General features: G+C 42.6%; 1 protein-coding gene across 2 annotated transcripts in view; it reads right to left on the bottom strand.

Moving 5' to 3' along the window:
* Cry1 (cryptochrome circadian regulator 1) overlaps positions 1-11,472 on the bottom strand; it is a 60,075-nt gene extending 48,603 nt beyond the window's left edge. For both annotated transcript variants that reach the window (XM_051206250.1, XM_051206249.1), the window contains exon 1: positions 10,927-11,472. In XM_051206250.1, coding sequence (XP_051062207.1) covers positions 10,927-11,084 — 158 coding nt within the window. In that variant the 5' untranslated portion in view covers positions 11,085-11,472. The remainder of the gene's footprint in view (positions 1-10,926) is intronic.
* Between the last annotated feature and the right edge of the window lie 2,182 nt (positions 11,473-13,654).

Here is a 13,654-nt window from a genome sequence, read left to right as displayed (position 1 = left end):
ATGTAGATGGTATATACTTTAAGTCAAACACATAAAAAAGCCAAATGTATTCAATTTTAACTAATAAACAGGTTATTTATATTTAGGCCAATCTTGTCACTGAAACAAAAATTATAATAGATATATAAAACACCTCCCCGAAAGGCAGCTAAGAGCTAACAAGACAATAAATAAGGAGTCACCAAACAAAGGGTGAGCAGAGCGTGCAGTCAGGGTGTCTGTCCAGAGCACTTGACTTGCTGGTTCCCAGGGCTTCTCAAGGCAAGGGGGACAGAGTAGAATAAAGTCTAAATGAAGACTTCTGAAACACTAAGCCAACACATACACAGTAGGGAGGAGCGAGGCAGAAATGCGCCCTCCTTCCTTCATGGTGATTTCCTTGCTCAGTGACTCAAGGGGAAGGGTAAACTGGAAAGCACTGACCAATTCTAGAGTGGATTTGAAGCCCAAATTTTAATGTTCAGTGTGCTGCAAGAAAACATAAAATACCTGGAATGGAGTCAGGAACTCTACTGCCTCTAAGTTTAGTCTCGGGAGAAACAACTTCTGTACCTCTGATGTACCTTCCATATTTCTTTTTCAGAGACTATATGAAAATTTTCAATGTGTCTATTGGTTGGGTATAGATGACAGTTTACCTTTAAAGGAGAAATCATTCTTTTTTTTAAGCAACAATGGAATTTAAGAAAGGACACAGTACTTTTTAATAATCTGAAAACAAGCCCAGCAACAATTCATCTATATTCATCAAAACAGCCTTCAAAAATTAAAACAAATACATAAATTACATTTTGATTTAAAAAATTTTTTTTCTTCAAAAAATGTCACTGAAGGTAATTCTAAATTCTGTAATTCAGGCACAAGTAAAAAGATTGCAGATGATTATAAGGCACCAAGAAAAGATAAAATAGAAAGAAAACTGGTGGATTTATACCTTCCAAATACAATATAAAAGTTATAAAAGCATCCTCCAGACTGTGAAGTACTGCATGTTACTGAATGTTTCTGTAGACAAGACTAAAAAACATGAACTGATGAGACAATCATAAAAACGGAATAAAAAAAAGTTCAAGGAATGCCAAGTGGAGTGAGTCCCTGGAGAGTGTCTATCTGGAGGCCTGTTATCTATCTACTGGTATTAAGTGGCAGTAGATCTTTAAGGGAAGACCTATTAGCAGTTGACTAAGTCAAGGATACTGCACCTTTTGAAGGATTAATTTAGCTCTAATAAGATCAAGCTGGTATTCATGTGAGCAGGCTACCATACAGCAAGACCACCTGACATACTTGGTCTCTTCTGCATTCAGTAATTTCCCTTCCTGCTTTTCACCCAGGTTATGGCACTAGGCAGGGAAAATGGGTTACCTATGAGAGCAGCACCATGTTGTTCAGAGGGACTGTGAGCAAATAAACCAGTCTTTATAAAGTGTAGTAGTGCCCAGCATTTTATAATAGCAATTTACAACATACTAAGATTGATAACTGGCAAATCATTTTAAAACGATGAAGCCTGTCTATCCAATTATGAATGAGAATAAAGACAAAGCTGTGACTGAGAGTGAGAAGTAAAAGAATACCCCTTTCTACCCGTATGAGCTTCCTCGTAGGCTTAAAACCTGAAGATGAGAGAATCAGCTCATAGTCAAGTATTAGGAATTCTGAAAATTAATTTAAAATGCAAAATTGCTAACAATGCTATTTATTATGTATATATGCATGTGGAAGTCAGAGATCAACACTGAGTGTCTTGTTCTATTGCCCTCCACCTTAGTTCCTGAGACAAGATCTCTCTTTGAACTAGAGCTAACTAAAGGATTAGCTAGCTAGCCAGTCAGTGAGTTCCATATTAGTCTGTTTTGCCTCATCTCTTCAATCCCCAGTCGCAGGGAGTATAGACACAACGTATGCCTGGCTGTTACTGTGGGCACAGCAGATCTGAACTCAGGCCTTCAGGCTAGACAAGCCTTTTTCCCCAGCCCCTAAGGTCATAGTTTTTAATCAGGGTTTGGCAGTCATACTGAGGTAGGGGAAAGCAGTTTATGAAGTACATACCCAAGTCTCACCCTAACTATTTGACAGATGGAGGTCAGAAACTGAGGGTGTATGTTTTTTAAAAACCTACTTCAAAAGACTGGAAGAGGGCTATGTATGAATTTTCTGTGAGAAAAAGATATGTTGTTGTTCCACTATAATTAAGATTGTTGCTACCTGGCCATAGCAGTTTATCAAAATCCATCAAATTATATATAAATATTTAGGACCATGAAAATGTAAGATCTCTAATTGGTTTCAAGTCATGCACACCTACCCATCTTGTAACAGTGTACTTGGCAGCCCAGCTCCTTCAGCTGTGGGTAGCACACAACCCAATTTGTCACCTTACTCCCTGAATAACCAACTTAATAACTGTTCTGGGCATTGTTCTATAGCTTTACATTCGCTGTATGTATGTGTATACAATATGTGTGTAGCTATATTCTAAACTTTGACATCCACAGTACATAGGCTTCCTCTCTGTACTGCCACATCCTCACTGTTAATCTCTCCATTTCCAGGGGTCTGGGGCAAGGCCATTCTAACCTGGCTGCTCAGTGCTGAGTGGAGGTGGAGTTTTAGAATGCGAGGCTTGTTGACATGATGACACAGGCAGAGCAGACATGGACACAACACTGGACTTTGACCTCCTGCAGCTTTTTAAATGAAAACTCAGGTTTCTCTTTTGCAGAAGGAACTAAAGAAAGGCTGAAAGCAAAAGGAAGGAGTTGGGGAGAGCAAAGAGCAATTTCTAATTAACCCTTACCAAGTAACCAAAGAGATTAGAACTTCATAAAAGGTCTGGGGTTTAACTACTAATTTTTATGTGTAGTGCATGTGAGCAGTGCCCTTGGAGGTCAGAAGAGGGAATCAGATCCCCTAGAACTGGAATCACAGATGGCTGTGATCTGCCATGTGGATCTTCTGCAAGAGCTGCACCTATTCTTAACCACTGAGCCATCTCTACAGCCTCATAGATGACCATTTTAAAACATGGTCTTATTATTTTTATAGTATTGTTTGTCAAACCCAGAGCCTCATACCTGGGTAAGCATTCTGTCACTCTAGCACTATGACACATTTTTAAAACTGCATTTATCTGTAATGGACATTCTCTGTTTCCAAACAGACATCGATGTATTCTGTGGTAGATGTGTGCCTTTTTAAAAGCTATACCCCCACCCCATTTCATGCTAAAACAATCTTCATATTACTTAAATTACTTATTAGGAAACTTCTTTTTTTGCTTTTTTTTTTTTTTTTTGAGACTATGCCTGAAACTTTCTGCCTCAACTTGAGTGCTGGGATTACAGGTGTGTACTACCGCACCCACTGAGATTGAGTTCTTGAACCTTTACGTTTGAAAGGTCTACCTCCTTGCCCTGACCTTTGGCCTCTAGTGCAGTGTGAACAAAATGAAGTTAAGAGAGATGCAAAAGATAATATGCTTTGGGGTTTGTGCTCAGATGCCTGCCCCAAAGGTGCAAGTGGAAAAGTGTTCTTTTCCACTTTGGTTTTTCATGATGGTAAAGATTACGCAGAATAAACAAATTACCTTGGACTATTTTTAGTTCATCTGAAAGTCACCCTTTGCCTGCCCTGTGTCTGATGGTAATTACCATTTTTTTTTTTAAATGTATTAACAGATCACCAGCTTCTACCAATCCAAAAGCCAAGGATGTGAAGTCTCTCGGGTTCCTTGATTTGCTGTAGTCTCTGGTGCTCCCAGCAGACTACAGACTAAATTCCTTGGTTTATGACTGCATTTGCTCTGTAACTAATAAAGTCCCATGTAATTACTTCCACAATGAAACATGGTATTTGGGGCAACTCAAATCTGAGCTCCCAAGCCAGTTTACTCATATTTGGCTGCAGAATAAACTCTTTTCTTCTCTTTGAAGTAAAAGCTCTTTTTTAAATGAAAGATTTATGTGATATTTAAAGCTTCCCATCATCTTATAACCATTAGAGGGAAACCAAGAATACATGAGCTTCCATTATTTTTTTTTTCTTTTCTGAGATTTGTTTCTCTTTGTAGCCCAGGATAGCCTTAAAGTCTCAACCTTCCTGTCTCAGCCTCTCAGAAGTTGGGTCTCTATTTGTCTATGAAGTAACATCAGAGAGAGGTTAACTGACACAGTTTGTGACTCCCTGACTAAATAAATCTGTCTTAATTCAGAGACATCCCAGGCCCCTTATTACTATATATTTATAGAAACCAATTAAGCAATCCATCTTTCTTTCATCCTCCCCTCTCTTGCTGGCCCACTGTCTCTTTAAATGGTTTTAACCACTTTCATGTGGAGCCCAATGTGTAGAAACAATAGCAATTACAGTAGCTTCTTCCTTATCAATGGTTTTATTCACTATTGTCTCAATTATCTGTAATCAAGTGAGGCCTCAAAACACCAAATAGAAATTCCAGAAATAAGCAATTCATAGGTCCTAAATTACTTTTATTGAACTGTATTGCTAAAATTACTTGATTTTATTAATAGACTCTGTGTGTGTGTGTGTGTGTGTGTGTGTGTGTGTGTATGTGTGTGTGTAGTGTTGGATAGCTGTGTGTGTATACATATACATATACATACATACATACATACATACATACATACATACATACATATTCAGTGTTCTGGGACACCTGAAAACATCTTGGGAATTATCCAATAAGAACAAGTGTATCATGTATTCGTTTATTTAGGTTTCTTTGTGTAGCCCTGGCTGTCCTGCAACTCACTCTGTAGACCATGCTGGCCTCTAACTCAGAGATCCCCCCTGCCTCTGCCTCCCAAGTGCTGCGATTAAAGGCTTGTGCCACTACCACCTAAAAAAAATAAAAAATAAAAATAGAAAAAGAAAAAAAGGGGGTTGGGGAGAACAAGAATAAAATTCTATAGTTAGTGATAACAATAAATGTGAAGAGATATTTTGCTATCAAAAATTAAAAATTCAAAGCAGGTTACTCATCTATGCTACAGAAGAGTCATACAAGCTGCACCTGGTAGCAAAGGCCTGAAATTGCAGCTCCTTGGAAGGCTGAGGCAGGAGAATTCAAAGTTAGTGAGATCCTATCTCAGAAAGTTAAAATGAGGGCTGGGGACATAGCTCAGGCATATAACACATGTACAGCTTGTGTGCAGCTCTGCATTCAAACCCTAACTCTGCTGGCAGATAACCCTCACTGTCCACAAAGAATTAGGAACAGGAGCCAACATTCAAAGGAAAAGATAAACCAGATAAATAAAAACAAACACCATTCAAAGCCAAAAGTACTCAATAAAAGAAATAGTTACAGAAGGATTTGTAAGCCACAGTCCATAGGATGAATGCATGTAACCCATTGCTTGCTTATAAGCTAAAAGTCATTTTTACATTTTCAAAAGGACTATTAAAGAGACCCTACTTATGGTTTACAAAGCCTAAAACACTCACTGTATAAAGCCCTTTAAGAAAAAGGTATTGTTTTTGGACATTTTATGCAATTATAACAGGATCACCTAAGACTAGGAAATCCATCATTTATAGAAATTTTGCTCATGGTCTACAAAGTCTAAGATCCAGGGACCAACATCTGACAAGTGCCTTCTCGCTTTATCATCCCATTGGAGAAAATGGAAGGGAAGACATTCACATATGCATACACATGAAAAGAAACCCATTTTCATTTCACAGCCCTTATAATGTAATCACCTATTACAGGGCCATCTCTTAACACTGTGACACTGGATTACATGTCCAACACATGGATACTGGAGAACACATTGAAATAGTCTAGATTTACAAAAGGTATAAAACAGCATGATTCATCATTCCCTATTGTACAGAGGCCTCTATGTATTAAGGAAATTAAACTTTAATCATACATACTTTTATCACTTAGCACATCAATATGTTTTCTTTACCATGCTGATATTGGCATGTACAATTTTTATATATTACATAGTAGGATTTACCAATCTTTTATTGTTTTCAGGGATATTCATCTGTATTTTGTTTAAATATTCTCCTACTTTTGAGTTTTAGGTTTTCAAGAAATTAGCTTTCCCAGGACTTTCTGTGATGGTGAGAAAATGACAAGACAAACAGCAATACAGCAGAGATGAACGAGGGGAACTGTAGAGGTGCTGGACAGAGGAAAGAGGAGGAAGATGACAGACAGAAGCAGGTATCAGGGCTTTGGACAGCCTTGAGAGCCCCTGAAGAATACTCACAACTGATGAAGTCCTACTGTCACACACCTCCCTCACCCCACACTACTCAACAGCAGCCTGGAGAGGAAGAGACACATTATTGTCTCTGGGGAAAGGCACTGTCATGTCCAGCAAATACTGCATTGCTGCAGATAACCACTGTCTCTGGCTCTGACAACCTTTCCATCCCCTCTTCAGAGGTGATTCCTGAATCTAAAGGAGAACAAAGAAAAGGAGATCTTATAAAATGGATACTGTTGAACCACACATTACCACAATTTTCTGTGTCTTTGATTAAGACATAATGTATCCAGCAACACCTCTGAATTGTTACCATGTGACCTTGGATATTTCAATATCCATAGCCACCTCATCTAAACACAACAGTGTCTCCTTCCTCCTTGTCTGTGCTCCTTACACAGTATAGTGCCTGTGGTATACATATATGATGCTGACAGAGCCCTTTCTTTGCTCCAGACTTGACAGGATCCTAACATTACCCATCAAGCAAGAGACTTCGAGTATCTTTTCCATATCAACAAATATACCTTTGTTTCTGTCTGGCTTACAACTAGTAAGAATGAATTTTGGATTTTATTAAGTGCTTTCAACATCTCTGGAAATGATTTTTTCTTTACTAACTTATATTAATTATCAACAATTTATATGAATGCACTTCCAGTACTAAATTATCCTTGCATTCTTGAGATGAGTCTAAGGTATATTTCAAAAGTGTTTATGCGTTCTATTTAACAAATGTTCATGTAGTTTTGTTTTATTTTTACAGTGTTTAGGAACCATTTGTATAGATTGACTTACCTATTGCTAAAACAGACAGAACCCTTTAAGTGCTGCTGTTTCCTTTGGACTGGGCCCAACTATCACTTTTTTTAGAGCAGAATGATTTTGAGGACCTCACAACACCTCTCAAGATCTGGCTATTAACACTCCTCCTGGAGAGAGCGTGGGGGGTCACAAGGATCATGAGACCCTCACCAGGGCCATCCTTTTCCTGAGGACATAAAAGAAGCAAACAAGTGCTTGGAGTGGGACTTCCTGATGACACAGCTATCTGAGTTGACCATGCTCCTGTAAATAAGTCCAATGCACTCACTGGTTCAACAGGCTGGATTTGGATGGAACTATGAGAAACCAGGAGATACTTTCTATCTCCCTGGGAAATGTCATTCAATGAAACTATGTGGACCTTGGACCTCATGCTTTTTTTGAATGTGATCCTTTTAATATTACTACTATTTTTTTTTTTTTAATAGGAGGTTGTTTTGATTCTTTCTGTTTTTAGGCAGCAACTTGCAATGGAGTACAGGCTGTCCTCTAAGTTTCAGTCATCTTGCTTTGCTGCTTTAGTCTCTGGAGTCCTGGGATTACAGATGTGTACCATCAAGCTGTGTAATGACCAATAAAAGAGAAAAGCAGCTAACAAACCTAAGAGACATAAAAAGGAAAATATACAAATGCCTACTAGCAGCATGAGACTAAAACTTATAATAACTATATTAAGAATTTAAATGTGCTATATATTTCAGTAATATAATAAAAGCAGAAGTTGTAGATTAAATATAGACATCTGAAGAAAACATGAATATAAAGTTAAATAAGCTAGAAACTAAACGATCAAAAAGTATGTTAAAGATGATCTACACGTTTCCTACTGAAATCATATACTAGAAGGAAAAATGGGTAAGCATGTAGGTGCCTTGTATATTTAATTATTAAAAATTAAGAGGCCTTATATGTGATAGCTTAACTGTGTAGTTAACTTTTAAATGAGAAAAATAATGTATTCACTGAAAAAATGTAAAATTTTGTTTCTGAGATAAGCTTTAATATAATTCACAATCACTACATAGCTGAGGACAACCTTGAATTTCTGATTCTCGTAGAATCTGCCTCCCAAGTGCTGGGGTTATATATAAGCATGTAGCGCTACACCTGGCTAACAGGTTTTTTTTTTTTTTAAAGTCCTAACTTTAAGGTATGCATTAGTGTCCATGTTAAATAGAGTAACTGCCTCATCCTTAAACCCTAGATCTATAAAGAAATTAAATCAGTACTTATCAGGTGGCTACTATGTAGTCACTATGCTTTGTTTCCCAGCATGTTTCCTCATTTCCTTTAGGTTTATGTTTTCATACTCTGCTGATTGTTCTCTGAATCACACCCCCACACACAGACCACACACCCATTCTTTCTTCTATAAGAATGAAAACTCCTCAATAGCAGAGACTTTGATTTTATTGACTGCTGCAAATCCCCTAAGAGCAGAGCCTTCCATGAATATGGAATCAATCTTTGATTAATGAATTTGTAGCTTCTTCTCAGAAGGTATAATCTGCTACATGGAAGGGAGAATAAAAACATATTATACCTGCTATGGTCTAAATGTTGCATTTACATCCCCACAAAGTCTTATGAGGAAACCTAGTCTCCAATGTGATGGTATAATAGGGCAATCAAGTTAAAAGAACTCTACCCTCATGAGTATGGTGATTCTCATCATCAGACCTGTGACAGCCTTTTCATTTTCTCCACAACGTAAGGACATGTAGAACATGCCATCTATGAAGTATGCCCACCCATGCTAGACAGCAAATCTACTGGTGCATTCATCCTGAACTTCTCAGTCTCTAGTACTGAGAGAATTGCATGGGTTTGTTTGTTTGTAAATTACCCAATCTAATGTATTCTGTTACAGCAGCCCAAATCAGCGAATGATACCAAATATTCATTAACAAAAAAAAAAACAAAAAAAAAAAAACTACACATTCCTAAGAATGTATAAGAAGCAATACCGAACACAGTGTTGAGTTCAGAAGACTGCATTATCCTAGACCAGATAATGAAGGTACCACAGAAAAAGTGACATTTTGGCTGAGTCTTGGAGAGATAAACAGACTTTTTAAAGTTCACACTTACTGGCTACTTACAAAGGTGTGCAGCCATAACTTCCCAGGACACTTTTAATCACCTCTGTTCCCATAGCTACACTCTCCCAACTTCCCAGTTTCCCCAAGACCAAGTCACCACTAAACTGCTCTCTGCCCCTGTATATTTGCCCACCACGGACACTTCATATAGGCACAGCCATATAATATATGAAATTTCATGATCAGCTTCTTTCACCTAACATGTTTTCATGGTTCACCCACATATCTTACAGCACTTAACCAATATTTCATTCCTTTATGGCCAAGGAACAGTTACAGGGATATACCACATTGTGAAGAGTAATCAGCCGGTGGATTTCTGGGTCATTTTCATCTTCTGACTATGGTGATATAGCTCCCTTTGTTCTGCTCAACCCCATAACCAACTTGCCAGCACATTCCGTGCAAGCCATTCCATCTTGCACCGGGATAAGTATGAATCTCCTAAGTGGTCTTCTCACTTCTTGTCTATCTTCATTCCCCGATCCAGTGTGTTCTCGGAATCACAACCGAAGAAAACTGTTTTGTAACTTGTCAGATAACGTCACTTCTCTGCTCATAATCCTGTACATTCCACTTTGCTGTGAGCCAAATTGCAGGCCTTACTAAGTGCTTATGAAGCTCTACCCTTAGCTACAACTTTCCCCACTCACTTTGCTCCAGTCATTCTGCTGGCGGTTCCTTCCAAAGGTCAAGCGCGTTCTCACCCCAGGGCCTTTTCCTGGAATGCCCTTGCCTTAGACAGCTGCATCCCATTATGTCTTTCAAACCTGCTATGACGTTCTCCATTTTTTTTTTTTTTTAACACCAAACAGCGTTTCTTCCCATGATTGTGAGGACAGACCCTCACACACAGTACGTGAATACTCTTCCAGTGGGTTAGATTCCCCAGCTAACCAACAGTATTTTAAATTGAGACCCCCATCCCCACTCCTGTTTACCTCCTCTCTTCTTTGCAGTACTTCTTGTTACCTAAGACTACATATGTATTTTCATTCCTCAGACACACGCTGAAGAGGGCAGGCTTCGACCGCTGCTCTATCCCTCACATTCAAAGCTATGCCTGGCACATGAGCTATCAATTCATCTGCCAAACGATTTTCAGAACAGCTCGTAAAACGTCCCGAGGGTTTCTTCCAGGGTGGATTCCCTCGAAGGAAGGGTTTGCCTCCAAAGAAAAACTGTACTTTACCTTATCAACCACAAGGAGGAGTTGAGAGAGGGAGGGAGAGAGAGAGAGAGAGAGAGAGAGAGAGAGAGAGAGAGAGAGAGAGAGAGAGAGAGAGAGAGAGAGAGAGAGAGTGTTCTGGGCAAAGAGAAATCAGGCAATTCTTTCCCTTGCTTTTCCTGCTCTAACCTCAAGGGGGAAGAAAGCTCGATCTGGAACCGGCTGCAATAAATGAATGGTATTTCTCCACATTATGAGTTACCTACACACACACGTCAACAGTAAAGATTACAACCCTTTCAAGGCCCGGGAGTGTTTACTTCCCTTACTTTTTATATTTTACAAATCAGGGAAGGAATTCCCATCAACACCGGCACATAACTTAGGATGAAGAAAGACCAAGGTGTTCCAGGTCGTCAGTACTCTAAAGTCTGTAGTATTTAACATGGAGCACATCTACAATTCTTAAACGGTGTGAGCAATTCGGCCCCTGGACTGAAACCAAATCTCAGATCTGACACTAACTCATCAACACCCATCCGTGCACACCGCGGATCAGTTTCCCCGAGCGCTCTGGACTCACCGCCACCTGTTGATGCCCACGTTGGAAGAGCCGGCGAACCAGGGGTCGAGGATGTAGACGCAGCGGATGGTGTCGGCGCCCTGGATGCACTCCTTCAGGGCGGGGTTGTCATGGAGCCGGAGTCCCTTTCGGAACCAGTGCACGGCGTTCACCCCCATGCCCGGGGCGCGGCGGGTCACCCCGACTTCCTCTGCGGAGAGCTTCAACGGAGGGAAGCCGGACTCATAACCGACACCTGCGCTTCCAGGAGAACCTCCGCACGCGAGGAGTGGGGAAAGGACGGCAGAGAGGGGACGGGAGGAGGCGACGCCGAGGCCGGGCGCGGAGGCGGCGGGCGCGCAACTGGCAGATGAATGGAGGCTGCCGAGGCGCCGAGGTCCCCGGGCGACCACGTCCTTCAGGAGCCCGCGCCCGCGGCCAGCGTCCGGAGGACACGCATACCTTCCAGGGCCTGCGATCCCCGGAGCGCGAGCGAGCGCGCGGGGCCCGAGCCGCCACGACGGCCCGAGCTGGCCGCAGCAGCCCCGGGAGGCTCGTCACGGTCACGGAAGCGTCGCCCTAGCGAGGCGGCCGGCGAGGAGACGGCGGCGCGTCCCGGGCGGCCCCCGCGCACCGACTACGAGCTCGCGCGGCCTCCGCGCGCCGCGGCCTGTGCGCCCCGGAGAGCGCAGGGAGCTCGGATCGCGCGGGCTGGCGCTCCAGGCCGGTCCCGGGTCCCGAGGCTGCCCGGGTGACTCCGCCGCGTCAGCGGCCTGCGCCCCGCCCCCGGCGCCTCATTGGGCGGCACGCGCCCCACGTGACCACCGGCACCTCACGTTTCTGAAGTGTGTTTACTACGCGGGCCCCGACCCGGCTGTGAGCGGCGGCGCCGGGCGTCTCCGGGCCGCTTGAGTCCGCTCGGCGCCCGGGATCGCGGCTCTCGGGTCGGGGCCTGGATCGCCGCCTCCGCGGGGCTCCTCAGGCCCCGGACTCGCCCCGGGCCACAGGCCGCGGGGGAGGGGGAGGAGGCGGAGTCCAGCTCCCGGGGGAGGGAGGGGCGGGGGTCCGGGGGCTGCTCCCATTGGCTGAGGCCCGGGGAGACCCGGATGAGCACGGGGCTGCAGGGAGCTCGCGGGGGCGCGCTCTGCTGGGCCCGGCGCTCGCGCGCGCGCGCGGTGTCATCGGGGGACGGGAGCGCGCCCGGGGAGCTCTGGCCGGTCCTGCGTACCCCGAGGGTTAAGGCGAAGCTGGGTGAGAGGTAGATAGAGGAGGGGAGCCACCGCGTACTTCACTCCCACGTTAACCGGAGTCCCCCGCTCGGGGGAGGGGCGGAAAACACCCCCTTTTAAGCCTCTTTTTTTTCCCTGCACTTTTGCACAAGCTCTGGAGGAGAAGGGTCCGGTACCAGATACTAAGCACTTCCCGGCGTTTGACAATACTGTCGATATATCATCAATTTATCCACTCTAATCTGTTACATCAGGTGTGGTTTAGAGGGTATCTTGATTAGTTTTTTTGTCAACTAAAGTTAATCTGGGAAGAGAAACCTCGATCAGGTGGCCTGTAGGGAAGTCTGTGGGCTTTTTCTTGATTAATGAATGACGTGGAGGACCCGGCCTGTGTGGGTGGTGCTCTGGATAGGCAGGTGATCCTAGGCAGGTTGTATAAGAAAGCAGGCTGAGCAAACCGAAAGGGAACAAACCAGTACAAAGCTTTCCTCCATGGCTCTGCTTCCCCTCTGTCCCCGGGTTTCTGCATTGAATTCCTGCCCTGACTTCTCTCCACGACGGACTATTAGCTGTAAACTTCCTGCCCTAATTGTTTTTGGTCATGGTGTTTTTATCCAAGCAATTGAAATCTGACTAGAACACAAGGCTGCATGTACACCTTTGCCAGACTTTGTAGCAATAAGCTGTTCTGTCTTAGACATATAATGCCCTTTTTGTTGAGGCAGGGTCTCGTGTATCCCTGGCTTACTTTGAACCTGCTATGTAACCGAGAATGATTCTTGTCATGTCCCCACCCCTGAGTCCTAGCCTAGCATCATGACCTATGTGCTTATATTGAGATTATATAGTATATACATATATATCTATTTATATCTATATACCTACATTTCTCTCTCCAGAGAGGGGGATATTACGAAGTTGTTTAGGGTGGCCGTTAAGTCACTTTGTAGGAATGACATTATAACCCCCACTTCAGCTTCAGGAGTACCTGGTGTTACAGGCCTGTACCACTAAGACCAACATAGCAATTACTTATTGAATGAAGCAGGTGTGTTCAAAGGAGATAACAAAACAGATAAACCCAACAACAAAACCTCAGCTCCAGTGGAATTTATGATTTATTTCTTATTTTTTATTGTGCTGGATTTTCTTTTGATAGAGGAATGCTCTTTGGGATCTACAGCTCACTGAAAGCATCCTTGACCTACCTAAAGTGTATCTCCTCATACCCCTTTGGACCCATATAAAATGCTCCTAAATTTGTGAAAATATTCTTTACCTCTAGTACAAATGTAGCGCCTCCCTGAGTCCTCCAAGCATGCCTCTGATACATCACTTGACACACTGTTACAAAGACTAATGAGAAATGTTTATTATAATACCTAGCAATATTGCCTCAACAACAATGCTTAAACCACTATAGTAAATATGTCTCTGCTTCCCTCCAAAGTGTAACCCCTCAAGGAGAGGGTCTCTAAGTCCAGCTTGACATGTGTAATCAAATGTTAATTGAACAAATG

This window comes from Phodopus roborovskii, unplaced genomic scaffold (genome assembly GCF_943737965.1).
Source record: "Phodopus roborovskii unplaced genomic scaffold, PHOROB, whole genome shotgun sequence".
Classification (NCBI taxonomy): domain Eukaryota; kingdom Metazoa; phylum Chordata; class Mammalia; order Rodentia; family Cricetidae; genus Phodopus; species Phodopus roborovskii.
The sequence above is the reverse complement of the archived record's forward strand: the minus strand, read 5'-3'. Positions and strand labels throughout refer to the sequence as shown.